The 20,054-nt window shown below is 40.5% G+C and overlaps 3 protein-coding genes across 13 annotated transcripts in view; all 3 read right to left on the bottom strand.

Moving 5' to 3' along the window:
- The window catches only part of LOC142895146 (endonuclease V-like), a 65,953-nt gene extending 53,931 nt beyond the window's left edge, over positions 1 to 12,022 (bottom strand). For 3 of the 4 annotated variants that reach the window (XR_012928181.1, XM_076035990.1, XM_076035977.1), the window contains exons 1-2: positions 11,920 to 12,022; positions 202 to 373 (exon numbers count right to left, since the gene is read on the bottom strand). Coding sequence is in view for 3 of the 4 variants with exons in the window: in XM_076035990.1 (XP_075892105.1) it covers positions 202 to 373; positions 11,920 to 11,963 (216 nt within the window). In the remaining variant the exon portion in view is untranslated. Of the gene's footprint in view, positions 1 to 201; positions 374 to 546; positions 567 to 11,919 lie in introns of those variants that run through there. The other variant, XM_076035997.1, reaches the window with a different exon arrangement.
- Positions 718 to 6,084, bottom strand: LOC142895135 (acetylcholinesterase-like). Of its 4 annotated transcripts, none has more exons than XM_076035934.1 (10): positions 5,694 to 6,084; positions 4,830 to 5,127; positions 4,490 to 4,703; positions 3,711 to 3,843; positions 3,401 to 3,582; positions 2,931 to 3,114; positions 2,071 to 2,381; positions 1,482 to 1,691; positions 1,238 to 1,395; positions 718 to 1,135 (listed from the first exon to the last, which is right to left on the bottom strand). In XM_076035934.1, the coding sequence occupies exons 1-10, from the start codon at positions 5,700 to 5,702 to the stop codon at positions 1,110 to 1,112; spliced, it is 1,725 nt and encodes a 574-aa protein (XP_075892049.1). In that variant the 5' UTR covers positions 5,703 to 6,084; the 3' UTR covers positions 718 to 1,109. The 4 variants fall into 4 exon arrangements, with proteins under 4 accessions (XP_075892049.1, XP_075892060.1, XP_075892070.1 ...); XM_076035945.1 differs by having other exon boundaries at positions 3,431 to 3,582; XM_076035955.1 differs by lacking the exon at positions 718 to 1,135 and having other exon boundaries at positions 1,256 to 1,395; positions 1,482 to 1,564; positions 1,662 to 1,691.
- A 2,653-nt stretch (positions 12,023 to 14,675) lies between the features above and the next one.
- Positions 14,676 to 19,798, bottom strand: LOC142895065 (acetylcholinesterase-like). 5 transcript variants are annotated; one of them, XM_076035833.1, is made up of 10 exons: positions 19,408 to 19,798; positions 18,547 to 18,844; positions 18,126 to 18,339; positions 17,353 to 17,485; positions 17,043 to 17,224; positions 16,573 to 16,756; positions 15,712 to 16,022; positions 15,123 to 15,332; positions 14,879 to 15,036; positions 14,676 to 14,776 (listed from the first exon to the last, which is right to left on the bottom strand). In XM_076035833.1, exons 1-10 carry the CDS (start codon positions 19,414 to 19,416, stop codon positions 14,751 to 14,753), a joined length of 1,725 nt encoding a protein of 574 aa, XP_075891948.1. In that variant the 5' UTR covers positions 19,417 to 19,798; the 3' UTR covers positions 14,676 to 14,750. The 5 variants fall into 5 exon arrangements, with proteins under 5 accessions (XP_075891948.1, XP_075891951.1, XP_075891957.1 ...); XM_076035836.1 differs by having other exon boundaries at positions 17,073 to 17,224; XM_076035842.1 differs by lacking the exon at positions 14,676 to 14,776 and having other exon boundaries at positions 14,885 to 15,036; positions 15,123 to 15,228; positions 15,303 to 15,332.
- Between the last annotated feature and the right edge of the window lie 256 nt (positions 19,799 to 20,054).

Here is a 20,054-nt window from a genome sequence, read left to right as displayed (position 1 = left end):
AGCAATTAATGCACCTTCGCATTGTGCAACATAACACAAAAACTCTGGTTGAATCGTATTCCTGTACCTATGTACGTCCTGCGTGCATCCACCTCAGTGCTGTTCAGTGATGCACGGCCGCCTGCAGATATACCTGTTGCACTGACAACTTCTCGTCGCTAGAGGGAGACATTGTCCCTACACTGTGGAGGGGCAGCTCACCTGTAGCTCAGGGTAGCTGAGGACCACCAGCTGGGCGCACGCGTTGACGTCATCGCCTTTGATGAAGGACAAATCCACGCCTCCAACTCGCTGCAGGCCCGAGAAGTCTGGACTCCTCATCCAGTCCTCGGTGTCCTCCTCCACCACCCGCTGCCTGAGACGGGCCTGCTCACTGCACAGAGAGCACATGACTGAGTGCAATCGCATGACACGAGGATGAGTTCGAATAGTTACACGTGCTAATTACTACTTCTGCTGCAGAATATAAATGTACTTAATACGTGTCAAGTCAGATAAAGCAACACTATGTACTTTCCCTCCTTACATCTTCAAAAGCATTCTTACAATTACTTGATTTGTAGGGGGAATATCATCCCTGAAAGTTTTGTGGCACCAAAACACAAAACTTCAACACCAACAGTGAGCTCACCAGTTTCCGTAATCAACATTTCACTAAAAAAAAAAAATACATTGAACATAAAATGAAGAAAAAATAAATATGAACAAACACACATGTCAAGTTAACGGCACAGTAAATGTTTTTATTGGTCCAATGAAGAAGCACAATTCTTCAGGAGGCTGAAGTAACACAAGCTCAGAAGTTCTGGGAGCGAGAGAAGCTCCACGAGTTTCAAAAAAGACAAGAAGCCACAGAAATAAAGCAAAAACAATAGAAAAAGAGGTAATCAGAAGAGGGATGAGAGGAGGTCACTGTGGCACAAAGCTACATTATATTAATTAACCCCCAAAATCATTGAGTCCCACTCAAAATGAGAAATAAAGATAGAAGCTGGGCTGCTGTGAAGTGGCAAAATCAAGGGGCGATTCCATGGACCCATCAGGCGTGTGAGGGCAGGGGAACCAAATTTTTAGCCCCTAAAATTGCTGGTCGCACTCCTACAGTCAGTTTATGGAGCACACGTCTGCAGGGCAGCTGTGGACAAACAGCATAAAAGATAAACTTTAGTATATATATTTTGTCAAGATTGCGGAACGCATGCCACATTTGAATTGAGGTGTATAAATGACATTTTACCTGTGACATTCATGATTTGGGGGAAAATGTTGTTCCAGAAGTGACACTTCTCAGCTTTAAAGTGGGTCTTAATTTCTGGAGGGCTGGTGTTTAGCGTGATGTATTCCTTGTTTTCAGGAGTGAGTGGCGGCCACTTAAATTTGTCAGTGCTTGGATTCCTGGGAGAAAAACACAGAAAAACAACTAAGACTGAGCTGAACAATCTTGAGGATATTGTGCAGCTTCAGTCAGTGTTCATGCAGACCCTGTCCGAGCAAAATTGGCCCAGTGTTTCATCATCCTCCTGCTCAGGTTTACTTCCTCCTCTGTAAATCCATGGGATGGATTCTGGGGGATTCCAAAGACATATACTACCTCAGAGTCGTGAGTGGCACCCATCCATTTTGGCCAAGGGTTGAAGAAGGTTCGGTGGGTAAACTCATACGTATAAATATTTCCACCAGCTTGTGCATACCTGTAAACAATGGGACAAAGACCAAACAAAAAAATGTTGTTGTTTTTTTTTTCTATCTCAATTCTCCCAATAAAAAAGCATGAAGAAGAAAATCCTAGTAATCAACCGCCGGACCAAAGATGATGATACTGTCCTCAGAACATTCTGTTTGTTGTTCTCATTGTCATCTCTTTCACAATAGAAAAAAATAAGTCAAATGATTACTGCCATTTTTGCTACTATATATTCAAGATTTTTTTTTTAAATCCATCATAAATCGACAAGTGCTTCATGGACATCCTCCACATCGAACCGCCTACAAGTTCTTCTTAGCGTACATCTAATCAATGCATGCACTAGTACGCAAAAACACCACAAACTCTTTATTTATCTACTTTACCTGCGGGCAAAGTCAAATGCAGGGCAAATGAACAGGTAGTCAGTGGCAAATTCACTCAGTGCGTCCCGGTTTTTGGTATGGTTCTTCTCATCCGTCCAGTCGGTGTACTCGTGAGCCACTGTGTTTTTCACTAGACTATGTGTATGTGGGAATGAAATTCCGAGGCCAAACAGAAACTGCTCCCTAGTGATGAGACTTGGACCCTGATCAAATCCAGGGACTTCACTCAATTCAATGAAAATGATCCCTTCATCCCTGTTGAAGCCAGTCATCAAGTCTTTTTTTGGGACTCTGTCATCGTTTATCAGGGCCTGTGGGATAAAAGCAGAACAGGAAAGGGATTCAAAAATGTCAACAACAAAAAAAAAAGATCGAAGCAAAAGCTATCTCAAAACTAAAACTTAATGAGGTTTCACTTTTTTGCATTAGCTTCAATAAAATAGAGAATAAATATTTTAAAGGTCCAGTATTATTCAAAATGCATGGCAATGTTGCAACACAAAAGTTATGTATTAACTTTCAGCTTTTTACAGGTACTACCCGAAAAGTTTTTATTTCTTTGGATTTTGCTGATCAAATTTTATAATAATTTTCTGAGTTTGTGGGTTTGTGTGTAATCAATTTGCGTGTAGTGGCTCAATAAAATTTGTTGGTTCCATCTTTTATGTTAAATTGCCAAAATAAAACAACTTTTACTTGATATTCTCATTTTTCCATGTTTTTCCAACTACACATTGCTCAGCAATACATAAGTAGAAAGATAAATATGCGGTTAGAAGACGGCCTTCTCCCATGGACTCCATGCTCGACTATTAGCACAACTGGAATACTGTTTCAATAAATTAAAAAGCGAGACAAACCTGAACTGTATCTGGAAGGAAGACCCCGTCAATAACAGGGATAAAGGGTGACTTTATGAAGCCAGCTGCGTCCAGGGCAAACTGCGTATGCACCAACAGACTGGCACTGGTGTTCTGCAGACATGTTTCCAATTCGGTGGAATTCAGTGTAGGACAGCCCAATAGAGTCCCCAGTTTGGTGGCCCTAAACGAAGACAGTAAACATCATGACAGACTGCTGTGGTGCCAGTTAAAGCAGGAGAATAGATACAGACAGAATTCTGGATTCAGCAAAGCGTGACTTTTCATGTTGGTGGATACAGAGGCGATGTGGCCTCATCACCACCCCTGAGGGTCCCTGAGCAAGGCCCCTAAAGCCCTGACTGCTCCCTGGAGTCCACTGGACTCAGTTTGTATGAAGTTAACTACAACTAGGACGGGTCAAACGCAGAGATCCAAAATGGATCAATAAACTTTCATGCAAACGCAACTGAAAAAAGTAATGAAGTGAATTGATCAACTTTTTCCAGGCTTCCGTCTGGCTGCAGAGGGTCCACACAGCAACTGGAGCTCCGCTCTCAAGCGCAGCCCTTTGAAACAGATCTCGGCTACCCGGTGAAAGCACATGCAAGCCTGCAGACATAGATCCAGCACTCTCTCCAAACAGAGTCACCTAGAAACGGCAGTGAGAAAGAAAAATTCAAATTGGAGGTTTTAAATTGTTTCTTAATTCAGCTCTCTGGAAAGTCTTGTTTACAGATTTTTCGGAACAAAAAAAAGGTTGGCGAAGGGTTTTTTCACCTTTGAAGGGTCACCACCAAAAGCAGCAATATTGTCAAGTACCCACTGGATGGCCAAGCGCTGGTCCAGCAGGCCAGCATTGCCACGGACGTTGTCATTGTCAGGAAGAGACAGAAAACCGAGGGCTCCAAGTCTTTATAAAAACAAACAAACAAACAAACGTGACTGAACTACCTCCTGGAGACATTTACAGAGTAACACTACATGGTGGGGAAAATAGTAATAATGAAAACCGGTCCAGATCCAACATTTCAATTCCAACCTCACCTGGGTGATGAGGTGGATGCTGGACGGATAAATAACAGCCCAACTCTCTGCCATTTGTAATACCTATTCATTATTCTTAGCTATACTACACTACTCCAAGTTGCAAGTCATTATTAGCTGCATCACAGATGTATATTATAATCTTATGATTATTATTGTTATGACTATCATAGTTTTTTTTAAATCACTAATTATCTATTATTTAGCAAAGTCCAATGTTCCATTGCACTTCTTTTTAGAAAGCAAGTCTTTTCTAGGTAAATCAGGTCCTCTTCATTATGTAGCATTTTTGACAATATCTAAAGGGTTGAAAATTAATCTTAACTATACCAACTGATATATCAGTATCAACCAATATTGGTATTGGTGCTCATAAAATCCATAATTGGTCGGGCACTAGTAATTGTTTAAAAAAAAAAAAAAAAAAAAAGATCTATCTATCTATATTTGATATCCACCCTTGTCCCTCCACAAGAGAACTTCATCATAAGGATCATCAAAAACCTTCTTACCTGTAGTTCATTGATACCACAACTACATCCTCATAATAGGCCAAGTAACGGCCATCATAATAGGGCAATGAGGATGTTCCTATAATAAATCCACCTCCATAGATCCAAATCATGACGTTCAGTGGTGATGATTGTGCATTCCTCACAAGAGGGGTCCAAACATTTAGGTACAGACAGTCTTCACTCAGGAAAGTGTTGGCAGCCTCTTGCTTCCCTGGAGAGAAATTACATGCATAGTGGCATTGCAGAAGAAGTACTGTAGAAACCATAGTGGGTTTTAATGTTTTGGTGTGTGTGTGTGTGCCCCATGAGGGCTATTAATGTTACACGCCAAACCTACATATACGGGTTAAGTTTGGTTGGAAGCAACTATTTGGATACTCTGTGGCGTCCTTCACACCCTCCCATCTGTCTGCAGGCACCGGCGGGCGGAAGCGCAGTTTTCCCACAGGCGGTTTTCCATATGGAATTCCGAGGAAAGCCCCGACTTGGTTGTGTTGCACTGGCACAAACTTTCCTTGAACTTGACCTTTCTTAGTTGTAATTATGAGGGGATCGAAGGCGTTGCATGGTGAGGTTAGGAGAGGAGTCAACAGCAAAAAACTATGCAAGTAAAAAGTAGTTCCCATCGAAAAATCCTGGAAAAAAAAAAAAACAGACACGACTGATCACATTTTCTTTGGCCAAAACACAAGATTGCTGTTTTTCTTTTTTCTTTGAATTCTTGGTGAGAGTCGAATGAGAAAATGAAGCTTTGTCATTGGAAACCTTTGACTCTCTTCACTCGAAGAGACAAAAAAAGATTTCATAACCACGAGGGCGAACAAAGACAACACAAATTTAGGATAATTTGTCTCGATTGTTGGGATTAAAAGAAATACTTTCTGTCAATATTAACAATGCAAAGGAAGTAAACAACAGCACAAGGCTTAGACAAATTTGTATGTCATGTAAAATATGTTCAAGTTAGTTTTGAAATGTCAACACTGTTGAGCATCAAACAGTTACATTTTTAATATATATACATACAGCACCTGACTACAACTACTATACTGTTAGAATATCAAGCAGACAGTGTGCATTGTAGGACTCCTCAGGTGTCAGGCTTCAGTCTCGGACTTCAGATGAAAAAGAAAAAAAGTGCCTCCACAGGTTTATCTCAACTGGGAATTAAAAAAAAAAAAAAAAAAAGGTAAGTCCTTACCATTTGCATTGAGAGTCAACAATTCACTTCGAAGAGTGACAATCAACATCCAAAGGTTTCAGCAGAAAATGGTGCACACAGTCACTGAGTGTGAATGAGATGAACAAGGTCACAGAACTATGGAGGAAGGTCTGGATCTTCTTTCTTCGGCCAGTTACTCTGAGCACACTAGCATGCTTGCAAGCTTTGGGAAAGAGGGAGGTGGTGCTGGATTGGAGAAGCACCACTCATATCCGTGAGGGAGGTGCAACGTTTTTTGTTTGTTTGTTCATTTTTTTTGTTTTAAAATATGGCTACGTTTTTGCTGATGTTGTTTTAACATGATTGTAACAGAAAATCTCATGTCTTTCTCTATTGTCACAGCCAAGTGGTTGTTCTTTGGGTAACTTTGACTGTTGTTTGACCGTTAAAAAATTGTGCCAAGAAAATATATCACCCAAATTGTTATGGGTAACCTTTAAAGGGGACCTATTATACTCGTTTTCGGGCTTTTGTATTTGATATCTTGCCGCTCCAGAGCAGCAACGCACGATTTTCCGCGCTGAAAGCTTTTTAGATTTGCGTATCTCGCAGCTCGTTTCCTCGTATTTACTGCGTCCCGCGAACACGCTCTGTTGCACTTCACTCCACCCCAGCCTTGCCGGTGTACGCCCCCTGCCCGGGGTCACACTCTTCGTCGCTGCTGAGCCTCACTTCCTCAGTTTGTCGGTGCGGGAGTGAAGGGTAAACGGCAAACTTTACGGAACAGGCACAATTTAAACACTTACCGTCGTGAAGGCTTCACTCTTTAGCAGCTGTTTACCGGCTAATCCAGCTTCGTATGGATCCAGCGCGGGCTGAGTTACAGCCGCAAGGCGGACCGAAGGTCCATGGACGTTTTTTGTGCCTTCCGTGTCCCCGGAAATATATTTTACTTTGTGTACTGACCGTGTTTTTGTTTTGTATTTTTGCGAGACATTTTAATAGGGCTTAGAATGATTTGGTTTCATACTGTTGACTTGTATCAAAACACTGTCCTAGCAGAGAAAATATGTACGCTGAAACGATCACTTCAGTCATAGAGTGGTTTATTATTAGACAAGAATATCTGCACAACTTACGTCCACACAAAGCACGAAGAGCTCCACAACCGATGTTACCATGCTGGCAGCGTGAACATCGCTATAAGGAGTGAAACTTGCTGCCTCTTCAGTTTCGCTGCCAGCGAACGCAACACACATAACAAGCAGAGCACGGAGTTAGCGGTGGTGGCTAACAGTTCATCAACACCATTCAGTGGTTGTACGTTGCAAGTAGTCTTAAAACTAACGTTGCTTGAGGTCACAATACACTTACAGTCCTCATACATGTTTTCAAATATTGCCGTGGCTGATTATTCTCTCGTCGTCCACCGGCCGAGTCGAGCCCGTCTCACTCCCGATGCCGACCGGACGAGAGGGGTCTGAGCGGGGGAGGGCGGAACCAGTCTGAGAGGGTGTCGGAGCCTGGCCATGAAAGGAGCTCCGGCAACACCGTGGCGTCACGCCGTGGCGTCACGCCGTGCCCAGTGTTGAAAAAATACCCTTGAACAGAGTGTTTAGAACCATGCCCAACAATTTGCAGGGCTCACGTCCAAACGCATGAACGTCATTATTTAACTATATTGAGATCGTTTGACGATAGGGTTCAACATTGTAACAGTTTTTAAAGCTCAGAAAAGTGGAAAAGCATCATAGGTCCCCTTTAAGGCCTTCATAAGAGGGCATATTATTTCTTTCCAATCCTCCCTCAAAAAAAGTAATAAAGCAAAACAACTTGAACTTGAAGAGGAAATTTGTCAACTTGATAGGGAAAATGCCATGCAGCCATCCTTAGAAAAACATACAAAAATTTCCGCTCTTAAATATAAACTGAATAAGATATTATCAGATAGAATCTGCTTGGCTTTTATTTTTACTAAACAGCGATATTTCAAATTTGGAGATAAACCACACAAATTGTTAGCAAGACAATTACGTAGACTTGAAAATGACAGAGCTATCCACAAAATCAAGTCACTTTCAGGTGGTATCTTAACATCTCCCAAGGATATTAATGATAGATTCAGGCAATTTTATGAATCACTATATACTTCTGAAGTTAATTCTGTCGAAGGAACAATGCAATCATTTTTAGACAAATGTAATCTGCCGGCATTGAATCAAGCGGACCACAATACTTTAGAAGCAGACATCACATGTAAAGAGTTACTAGCAACCATTAGTTCTCTAAAAAATGGAAAAAGTCCCGGCCCTGACGAACTCGGCAACGAGATTTATAAAAAGTTTGGGGAAATGTTGACCCCCCCACCTGCGCAAAATGTATATCGAGTCGTTTGATGAAGAAGTATTACCTCAGACGCTGACTGAAGCCACTGTCAACCTTCTTCCCAAAAAGGGGAAAGACTTAGAAGAAGTAGGCTCTTATAGGCCAATCTCACTTTTAAATTCAGATCAAAAAATCCTCGCTAAAACACTGGCCAGAAGACTTGGTGCATTTATGTGCAAACTGGTCCACCCTGACCAAACTGGCTTTATCCCACAAGAAAGTCCTCACACAACTTTAGGTGTCTGCTTAATATCATGCATTCTCCCAGATATAACCAAAAAGACCTGGTCATCCTCAGCCTGGATGCTGAAAAAGCGTTCGATCGGGTTGAATGGTCATACTTATTTTCAGTTTTACAGAAGTTTAATTGTGGGGATAGATTTGTTTCTTGGACTAAACTCCTATATAATGGGCCCCGAGCCAGAATACTTCCTAACAAAACGCTTTCTGATCCCTTTCTGCTAGGCAGGGGCACGAGACAAGGTTGCCCACTCAGCCCACCATTATTCGCCCTAGCCATTGAGCCGTTGGCTGAATTGATTCGCATGCATCCCAACATGGCTACAACACTTAACTTACTAAAAATAAAATATCATTATATGCAGACGACATTTTGTTATATGTCACGCAACCCAGGATTACTATTCCCTCAATTTTAAGAATAATTAACTTGTTTGGTAGTTTCTCAGGGTATAAGATTAATTGGGGCAAAAGTGAACTCTTACTATTACAAGGTGAGGCTCCAAATTGGCTCAAAGAACTCCCTCTTAAAATAGCTTCAGACAGTATAACTTATTTAGGAATAGTAATTACAAGGAAGTATAAGGATCTATACAAGGCCAACTTTCCTTCCCTGTTTAACAAACTAAATAGCAACATACAATTTTGGAAAACTCTCCCTATATCTCTTCTGGGTAGAGTCAATGCTATTAAGATGATTTTTCTCCCTCAATTACTTTACCTTTTTGAAAACCTGGCAATATTTCTAACCAAATCCTTTTTCAAGAAACTTGATTCAATTATTCTTCCCTTCGTGTGGAATTACAAATCCAACAGAATTAAGAAGCACCCTTTGTAAAAACAAAACTGATGGCGGACTTGCACTTCCTAATTTCATTTTATATTACTGGCCGACTGGCATTAGCTCTCTGGTGCACCGGTTAGACGACAACCACTCACAACATGATGGGCTAGAGATGTAGCGGGAGGACTGTTTACCATACTCTACTCGTGCAATCATATTATCACCTATCCCAGTTAATAAATCTTATTTCAAGCATAACCCTGGAATTCACTCTTTAATTAGAATATGGAAACAACTAAGGAGCCATTTTAAGCTCAAGGCAATCTCTTTTCTGTTACCTATCTTGTCAAGCCCATCCTTTACCCCCTCTGCCTTAGATGGGGCCTTTATCACATGGAAGCAACTAGGGATTTGTGTTACTGATAATTTATATATAGATGGGGTATTTGCTTCTTTCCAACAACTTCAGGAAAGATATAGATTGCCAAAGAACCAGTTTTTCAGATATCTCCAAATTAGAGATTATATTAGAACACACCTTCCCAACTTTGAAAAAGCAAATCCTGATAACATAGAGAGTTTATTTAATGTGTTCCCCAACCCACGGCACATAATCTCGCAACTATATGGTATTTTACTTAATATGTGCCTTCCTGGTACGGATAGGATTAGAGAAGAGTGGGAAAGAGAGATTGGAACATCAATACCTCCCAATATTTGGGAGGAGAGTCTGGAACACATCCACAAATGTTCAATTAATGCTCGGCATTGTTTAATACAATTCAAAATATTGCACAGATTACATTACTCACAAACAAAACTGCACAGAATATTCCCTGAAATTTCTCCACTAGTGAAAAATGTAGGACTATGGAGGCTACCCTGACACATAGTTACGCCCTCTGTCCCAAACTTCAAAATTACTGGTATGAAATATTTAAGTTCTTTTCAACAATTCTGAAAACCCAGCTAGTCCCAGATCTTACTCTGATTATTCTTGTAACCTCTAAAGAACTAAGGAAATTGAATTTTACAAAACAACAACTCCTAATATATGGTCTCATAACAGCAAAAAAATTGATCCTACTTAACTGGAAGAAAAAAAAGGCACCCTCCTTCAAACACTGTCTGAGTAACCTATCAGGCACTTTACATCTGGAGAGAATCAGATACGTTCTGAAAGATAAAGTAGGTGAATTTACTAAAATCTGGTGGGTACGAGTAGGGTTATTGTCGTTTTTGTTTTGTTCTATTTATGTTTGTTTATACTGTGAATTCTGTTGTCAATTGTCATGTGGTCCTTTAATTTTATTTATTTTATTTTTATTTTATTTTTTATTGTTTTGTATTATTATTATTATTATTATTATTATTATCATTATTATTATTATTATTATTATTATATTTTATTTTCTCTGTAAAATAAGGAAGCTTAATGTCATCTCCCAACTTCTTTGTTCTTTGATGGTTCCTTAATAAACATATTTGAAACAAAAATTGTCCGTGAGTATACGTCAAACCCGCAATATGGCTAAAAAAAGAATAATAATAAAGTCCAATGTGCAAATCATTTACATAAAAACAAATCCATCTCATGCAGCTAATGCACCTGAAATTTATGTTATGAATAACAAGAATTGAAGATGAGCTGGGAAAAAATGAGAAAGTCCAACATTTGCATGACATAATAGAATAGATCATAGAAATCATGGCTATTTCTGAAAAGTGCTACAAACTTTGACCCAAGGCCATAATCTATGCCACACAAGTACATGGCTACTAGAAAAAAAAAAGAAGAAAAAAAACAGGGCTCAGCATCACGTTTTTCCGTTATAATGTGATAATTTGACGTTTTTACGTGATAATTTTCACGTTATAACGTGAAAATTAGGATGCAGTTGAGATGGTGGTACTTGTACCCATGGAGCCTTCCTCAGCTGATCAATGAGAAAAGAACGCAACTTCAATCGGGTCGGATTCATTCTTTCTACGATACAATCCCATACTGTTGGATTGTGTATGTTCTCATATTATCACATGATCCACTAACGCCAATAAGGGGTATGAGCGCGTTTTGTTGTTCTCTGTTGTATTATGGGATGTTTCGATGCCGTGAAAGAAGAGCTCTGTCCACGAAAGTTTTCATGTGATATATATAATAAAGAAAAGTTATTAAAGAAAGAAACGGTATCAAGTATTTCCCTCCAACTATGGATGAGCTGCGAGTTCCAACACATACAACTCAAAATCCTCCTCAAAGTACGCAAACTTGTGTTAAATTCATCGATGGTGCTTAATAAATTGAAGATCTCACCATGCCTCAAACCAAGTTTAAAATACAGTTTAATCAACTCATGCAGATGAGACATGGTGCTTCCGTTTGCCTCACTCCATTTAGATTCGTTATGAAATTATGTGAACATTATCACGTAAAAACGCGAAAATTATCACGTTAAAACGTGAACATTTCTTACGTTAAAACGTGAAAGCATCACGGGTTTTTCCCCCCCTAGTGTGGCAGCAATGCGCTTCCGTACATGGCACAACCAAACACCTCACATAGAAAATACTAAATGTATAACTTTTTGTTGAGGTAAATATTTAATCGACTCAAACTGTAAGTCGAAACAGTTATATTTCATCCATCCATCCATCCATTCATTCATTCATTCATTCATTCATTCATTCATTCATCGTTCGTTTGTTCACTACTTTTGACTCCCGGGCAGAATACATCTCAACCATTTGGTTTGGTGGTGTACGCTGAACCAAAGTAACTCAAACATCCAACTAAAAGCAACTTCATCTACTGAGAGTGTAATGAACTGCTTATATCGTAATGAAAGTCACTCTGACCTCTCCCACTGCTTGACCAAATCCTCGGCGGGATGTGAGGACATTTCTGCTTCGCTTCCACTGGCAGGAGCTGTGTTATCTGTCACACTGTTCTGCTTCCGCCTTCTGACGTCATCAGTATGGGGCGGTACCTTCTCGGTCCATTGCTGGTAAACATTGCTGCGCCCTCCGGTGGATTAATGCCATAATAATATCAAAAAAGTTCAAAGAACTTGCGGCTATTTTTTTTTATTTTTATTTTTTTTATTATTATTATTGTTGCTCTATTTCACTTTTTAAACTTTCCTATTTAAGGTTAAATTATTTTCACTCCGTATATGTTAATTTAAACCTTTGTCCACACGTATTTGAAAGTTATAGAATAGAGCAGATGTTTTAATTGCATTTCTTTATTTAGCCAACTGACTGTGTAAATAATCTGTGAAACACCCATACATTTTCAGTGGTGAATTTGTCAATTTTATATTTCCATTAATTCACTGGCACCCCCACATAAATTCTGCTCGAAAGTTAAAATTTAATATCAGATTCAAAATAAAACAAAGTGCCAACAAAAAAAGACACAACAGCCTGCAGCTTGTCATAATTCAATTCAATTTAAATGACTTGATAATCGTGAAAGTTACAAAGGCTAAAATGGCGTTTATTGACACATGACCCCTTAAAAATGGCTGTTTCTTATCACTTAAATACTTAACTCGGAAAAGCCAGTCACCACATGCATCCACACCAGGCTGCTTCACTTCCATCGCTGAGCACAATGGAAAGAGCCAACACGCCGCAACTCCGGGTTTACAGTATCAATATGTTTACTGCTGATAATCACAAAGTAACATTCATCCTCAAAACGCAGAGCAGCAGTCTTCGACCTGGGCCGACCACGGAGCGGCGTCGACCACTCTCACACACTCGTCTCATAAACAAGTCACCAGGTTGAACAAAGCCCTACTGGTCATTATGGCAAAACACTGTTGCATTTCATCAAACATCCACGTTTTGTGCGTGTGTGCGTGTCTGTTTCTGTGGCGTTTGTAACAGCGAATCCAGTTGATTTTGTTTTCTTCCTATTCTTCTTTTTCATCGTCCTCTTCAGCGAGCGCAGAAAGGATGAGGTACAAGCCATCTCACCTCCGTCCGCCTGGGTGCAGATGCAGATGCATATACAGTATGTAACAGCGGCTCCAGTGTCTAACGTCCTGCTCCTGCGTCTCTCGGGGGGAGAATATTGCTTCGTTCCGCTTCGACGTCATCGTCCCCTCGCCGCCCGACACAAACATTCTGCTTGTCTGTTCAATTTTCCATTGTCAGAAAGAAAGACAGAAAATGTAAAAATTCAATTCAGTTTTAAAATTGAATTAAATTCTCTAACATTGCATTTTTGACCAGTGAGGTAAACCAATACTTGCCATTTGGTGCCTCTTTTTTTCTATTTCACCTGGTGTCCAATGAAATGGATTCAATTTTGCCTGCAAAACCTTTACAAAACTATTACAGCTTTACAATTCTTCTGCCATCTTCATCATTTTGATGTGGGCCCAGTTTGATGAACGTTATTAGGGACTGTGGGCTGCATTTGAACCTGTGCAATGGTTGCATCTACAAATACTAATAACTCACGAAACAGTGAGCAACCAACCTAGCAGGTGAAGGAATATAGGAATAAACAGGCTAATCGCCCTGGGCCTGTTTATGTACAAACACTGGACTGTGTTGTGACAGGTGGCTGCTGTTGTTCCTTACGTTCCTACTTCCAAATATTTTGTTACGTCAGTCGACAATACAATGTAAGATTTTCGGTGGGAGGTGTAAAGATTTACGAACATTTGCTTGAAAAGGCACGGCCGCCTGCAGATATACCTGCTGCACTGACAACTTCTCGTCGCTAGAGGGAGACATTGTCCCTACACTGTGGAGGGGCAGCTCACCTGTAGCTCAGGGTTGCTGAGGACCACCAGCTGGGCGCACGCGTTGACGTCATCGCCTTTGATGAAGGACAAATCCACGCCTCCAACTCGCTGCAGGCCCGAGAAGTCTGGACTCCTCATCCAGTCCTCGGTGTCCTCCTCCACCACCCGCTGCCTGAGACGGGCCTGCTCACTGCACAGAGAGCACTTGACTGAGTGCAATCGCATGACACGAGGATGGGTTCTAATAGTTACACGTGCTAATTACTACTTCTGCTGCAGAATATAAATGTACTTAATACGTGTCAAGTCAGATAAAGCAACACTATGTACTTTCCCTCCTTACATCTTCAAAAGCATTCTTACAATTACTTGATTTGTAGGGGGAATATCATCCCTGAAAGTTTTGTGGCACCAAAACACAAAACTTCAACACCAACAGTGAGCTCACCAGTTTCTGTAATCAACATTTCACTAAAAAAAAAATACATTGAACATAAAATGAAGAAAAAATAAATATGAACAAACACACATGTCAAGTTAACGGCACAGTAAATGTTTTTATTGGTCCAATGAAGAAGCACAATTCTTCAGGAGGCTGAAGTAACACAAGCTCAGAAGTTCTGGGAGCGAGAGAAGCTCCACGAGTTTCAAAAAAGACGAGAAGCCACAGAAATAAAGCAAAAACAATAGAAAAAGAGGTCATCAGAAGAGGGATGAGAGGAGGTCACTGTGGCACAAAGCTACATTATATTAATTAACCCCCAAAATCATTGAGTCCCACTCAAAATGAGAAATAAAGATAGAAGCTGGGCTGCTGTGAAGGGGCAAAATCAAGGGGCGATTCCATGGACCCATCAGGCGTGTGAGGGCAGGGGAACCAAATTTTTAGCCCCTAAAATTGCTGGTCGCACCCCTACAGTCAGTTTATGGAGCACACGTCTGCAGGGCAGCTGTGGACAAACAGCATAAAAGATAAACTTTAGTATATATATTTTGTCAAGATTGCGGAACGCATGCCACATTTGAATTGAGGTGTATAAATGACATTTTACCTGTGACATTCATGATTTGGGGGAAAATGTTGTTCCAGAAGTGACACTTCTCAGCTTTAAAGTGGGTCTTAATTTCTGGAGGGCTGGTGTTTAGCGTGATGTATTCCTTGTTTTCAGGAGTGAGTGGCGGCCACTTAAATTTGTCAGTGCTTGGATTCCTGGGAGAAAAACACAGAAAAACAACTAAGACTGAGCTGAACAATCTTGAGGATATTGTGCAGCTTCAGTCAGTGTTCATGCAGACCCTGTCCGAGCAAAATTGGCCCAGTGTTTCATCATCCTCCTGCTCAGGTTTACTTCCTCCTCTGTAAATCCATGGGATGGATTCTGGGGGATTCCAAAGACATATACTATCTCAGAAAGGTGAGTGGCACCCATCCATTTTGGCCAAGGGTTGAGGGAGGATCGGTGGGTAAACTCATACGTATAAATATTTCCACCAGCTTGTGCATACCTGTAAACAATGGGACAAAGACCAAACAAAAAAATGTTGTTGTTTTTTTTTTCTATCTCAATTCTCCCAATAAAAAAGCATGAAGAAGAAAATCCTAGTAATCAACCGCCGGACCAAAGATGATGATACTGTCCTCAGAACATTCTGTTTGTTGTTCTCATTGTCATCTCTTTCACAATAGAAAAAAATAAGTCAAATGATTACTGCCATTTTTGCTACTATATATTCAAGATTTTTTTTTTAAATCCATCATAAATCGACAAGTGCTTCATGGACATCCTCCACATCGAACCGCCTACAAGTTCTTCTTAGCGTACATCTAATCAATGCATGCACTAGTACGCAAAAACACCACAAACTCTTTATTTATCTACTTTACCTGCGGGCAAAGTCAAATGCAGGGCAAATGAACAGGTAGTCAGTGGCAAATTCACTCAGTGCGTCCCGGTTTTTGGTATGGTTCTTCTCATCCGTCCAGTCGGTGTACTCGTGAGTCACTGCGTTTTTCACTAGACTATGTGTATGTGGGAATGAAATTCCGAGGCCAAACAGAAACTGCTCCCTGGTGATGAGACTTGGACCCTGATCAAATCCAGGGACTTCACTCAATTCAATGAAAATGATCCCTTCATCCCTGTTGAAGCCAGTCATCAAGTCTTTTTTTGGGACTCTGTCATCGTTTATCAGGGCCTGTGGGATAAAAGCAGAACAGGAAAGGGATTCAAAAATGTCAACAACAAAAAAAAAAAGATGGAAGCAAAAGCTATCTCAAAACTAAAACTTAATGAGGTTTCACTTTTTTGCATTAGCTTCAATAAAATAGAGAATAAATATTTTAAAGGTCCAGTATTATTCAAAATGCATGGCAATGTTGCAACACAACAGTTAAGTATTAACTTGCAGCTATTTACAGGTACTACCCGAAAAGTTTTTATTTCTTTGGATTTTGCTGATCAAATTTTATAATAATTTTCTGAGTTTGTGGGTTTGTGTGTAATCAATTTGCGTGTAGTGGCTCAATAAAATTTGTTGGTTCCATCTTTTATGTTAAATTGCCAAAATAAAACAACTTTTACTTGATATTCTCATTTTTCCATGTTTTTCCAACTACACATTGCTCAGCAATACATAAGTAGAAAGATAAATATGCGGTTAGAAGACGGCCTTCTCCCATGGACTCCATGCTCGACTATTAGCACAACTGGAATACTGTTTCAATAAATTAAAAAGCGAGACAAACCTGAACTGTATCTGGAAGGAAGACCCCGTCAATAACAGGGATAAAGGGTGACTTTATGAAGCCAGCTGCGTCCAGGGCAAACTGCGTATGCACCAACAGACTGGCACTGGTGTTCTGCAGACATGTTTCCAATTCGGTGGAATTCAGTGTAGGACAGCCCAATAGAGTCCCCAGTTTGGTGGCCCTAAACGAAGACAGTAAACATCATGACAGACTGCTGTGGTGCCAGTTAAAGCAGGAGAATAGATACAGACAGAATTCTGGATTCAGCAAAGCGTGACTTTTCATGTTGGTGGATACAGAGGCGTTGTGGCCTCATCACCACCCCTGAGGGTCCCTGAGCAAGGCCCCTAAAGCCCTGACTGCTCCCTGGAGTCCACTGGACTCAGTTGGTATGAAGTTAACTACAACTAGGACGGGTCAAACGCAGAGATCCAAAATGGATCAATAAACTTTCATGCAAACGCAACTGAAAAAAGTAATGAAGTGAATTGATCAACTTTTTCCAGGCTTCCGTCTGGCTGCAGAGGGTCCACACAGCAACTGGAGCTCCGCTCTCAAGCGCAGCCCTTTGAAACAGATCTCGGCTACCCGGTGAAAGCACATGCAAGCCTGCAGACATAGATCCAGCACTCTCTCCAAACAGAGTCACCTAGAAACGGCAGTGAGAAAGAAAAATTCAAATTGGAGTTTTTAAATTGTTTGTTAATTCAGCTCTCTGGAAAGTCTTGTTTACAGATTTTTCGGAACAAAAAAAAGGTTGGCGAAGGGTTTTTTCACCTTTGAAGGGTCACCACCAAAAGCAGCAATATTGTCGAGTACCCACTGGATGGCCAAGCGCTGGTCCAGCAGGCCAGCATTGCCACGGACGTTGTCATTGTCAGGAAGAGACAGAAAACCGAGGGCTCCAAGTCTTTATAAAAACAAACAAACAAACAAACGTGACTGAACTACCTCCTGGAGACATTTACAGAGTAACACTACATGGTGGGGAAAATAGTAATAATGAAAACCGGTCCAGATCCAACATTTCAATTCCAACCTCACCTGGGTGATGAGGTGGATGCTGGACGGATAAATAACAGCCCAACTCTCTGCCATTTGTAATACCTATTCATTATTCTTAGCTATACTACACTACTCCAAGTTGCAAGTCATTATTAGCTGCATCACAGATATATATTATAATCTTATGATTATTATTGTTATGACTATCATAATCTTTATCATAATTATCTATTACTTAGCAAAGTCCAATGTTCCATTGCACTTCTTTTTAGAATGCAAGTTTTTCTAGGTAAATCAGGTCCTCTTCATTATGTAAAATTTTTGACAATATCTAAAGGGTTGAAAATTAATCTTAACTATACCAACTGATATATCAGTATCAACCAATATTGGTATTGGTGCTCATAAAATCCATAATTGGTCGGGCACTAGTAATTGTTTAAAAACAAACAAACAAAAAAAAGATCTATCTATCTATATTTGATATCCACCCTTGTCCCTCCACAAGAGAACTTCATCATAAGGATCATCAAAAACCTTCTTACCTGTAGTTCATTGATACCACAACTACATCCTCATAATAGGCCAAGTAACGGCCGTCATAATCGGGCAATGAGGATGTTCCTATAACAAATCCACCTCCATAGATCCAAATCATGACGTTCAGTGGTGATGATTGTGCATTCCTCACAAGAGGGGTCCAAACATTTAGGTACAGACAGTCTTCACTCAGGAAAGTGTTGGCAGCCTCTTGCTTCCCTGGAGAGAAATTACATGCATAGTGGCATTGCAGAAGAAGTACTGTAGAAACCATAGTGAGTTTTATGCTTTGGTGTTTGTGTGTGTGTGTGTGTGTGTGTGTGTGTGTGTGTGTGTGTGTGTGTGTGTTTGTGTGTGTGTGTGTGTACACACAAATACATGTCGGCCACCCCCATGAGGGCTATTAATGTTACACGCCAAACCTACATGTACGGGTTAAGTTTGGTTGGAAGCAACTATTTGGATACTCTGTGGCGTCCTTCACACCCTCCCATCTGTCTGCAGGCACCGGCGGGCGGAAGCGCAGTTTTCCCACAGGCGGTTTTCCATATGGAATTCCGAGGAAAGCCCCGACTTGGTTGTGTTGCACTGGCACAAACTTTCCTTGAACTTGACCTTTCTTAGTTGTAATTATGAGGGGATCGAAGGCGTTGCATGGTGAGGTTAGGAGAGGAGTCAACAGCAAAAAACTACGCAAGTAAAAAGTAGTTCCCATCGAAAAATCCTGGAAAAAAAAAAACAGACACGACTGATCACATTTTCTTTGGCCAAAACACAAGATTGCTGTTTTTCTTTTTTCTTTGAATTCTTGGTGAGAGTCGAATGAGAAAATGAAGCTTTGTCATTGGAAACCTTTGACTCTCTTCACTCGAAGAGACAAAAAAAGATTTCATAACCACGAGGGCGAACAAAGACAACACAAATTTAGGATAATTTGTCTCGATTGTTGGGATTAAAAGAAATACTTTCTGTCAAAATTAACAATGCAAAGGAAGTAAACAACAGCACAAGGCTTAGACAAATTTGTATGTCATGTAAAATATGTTCAAGTTAGTTTTGAAATGTCAACACTGTTGAGCATCAAACAGTTACATTTTTAATATATATACATACAGCACCTGACTACAACTACTATACTGTTAGAATATCAAGCAGACAGTGTGCATTGTAGGACTCCTCAGGTGTCAGGCTTCAGTCTCGGACTTCAGATGAAAAAGAAAAAAAGTGCCTCCACAGGTTTATCTCAACTGGGAATTAAAAAAAAAAAAAAAAAAGGTAAGTCCTTACCATTTGCATTGAGAGTCAACAATTCACTTCGAAGAGTGACAATCAACATCCAAAGGTTTCAGCAGAAAATGGTGCACACAGTCACTGAGTGTGAATGAGATGAACAAGGTCACAGAACTATGGAGGAAGGTCTGGATCTTCTTTCTTCGGCCAGTTACTCTGAGCACACTAGCATGCTTGCAAGCTTTGGGAAAGAGGGAGGTGGTGCTGGATTGGAGAAGCACCACTCATATCCGTGAGGGAGGTGCAACGTTTTTTGTTTGTTTGTTCATTTTTTTTGTTTTAAAATATGGCTACGTTTTTGCTGATGTTGTTTTAACATGATTGTAACAGAAAATCTCATGTCTTTCTCTATTGTCACAGCCAAGTGGTTGTTCTTTGGGTAACTTTGACTGTTGTTTGACCGTTAAAAAATTGTGCCAAGAAAATATATCACCCAAATTGTTATGGGTAACCTTTAAAGGGGACCTATTATACTCGTTTTCGGGCTTTTGTATTTGATATCTTGCCGCTCCAGAGCAGCAACGCACGATTTTCCGCGCTGAAAGCTTTTTAGATTTGCGTATCTCGCAGCTCGTTTCCTCGTATTTACTGCGTCCCGCGAACACGCTCTGTTGCACTTCACTCCACCCCAGCCTTGCCGGTGT

This window comes from Nelusetta ayraudi, unplaced genomic scaffold (genome assembly GCF_046127955.1).
Source record: "Nelusetta ayraudi isolate G7.1 ecotype Tasmania unplaced genomic scaffold, CSIRO-AGI_Nayr_v1 ptg000004l, whole genome shotgun sequence".
NCBI lineage: Eukaryota > Metazoa > Chordata > Actinopteri > Tetraodontiformes > Monacanthidae > Nelusetta > Nelusetta ayraudi.
Note: the sequence above shows the minus strand (reverse complement) of the source record. Positions and strands in the feature narration are given on the sequence as shown.

Coding starts and splice junctions, on each gene's coding strand:
- LOC142895135 (XM_076035934.1), bottom strand. Junction 3,115..3,400: donor TCACTTCATTACTTTTTTCA/GTTGCGTTTGCA, acceptor GTCTTCGTTTAG/GGCCACCAAACTGGGGACTC. Junction 1,136..1,237: donor CCAAATCATGAATGTCACAG/GTAAAATGTCAT, acceptor GTTTGTCCACAG/CTGCCCTGCAGACGTGTGCT.
- LOC142895065 (XM_076035833.1), bottom strand. Junction 18,340..18,546: donor ACCAAACTTAACCCGTACAT/GTAGGTTTGGCG, acceptor ATTTCTCTCCAG/GGAAGCAAGAGGCTGCCAAC. Junction 15,037..15,122: donor GCCAATTTTGCTCGGACAGG/GTCTGCATGAAC, acceptor TTTTTCTCCCAG/GAATCCAAGCACTGACAAAT.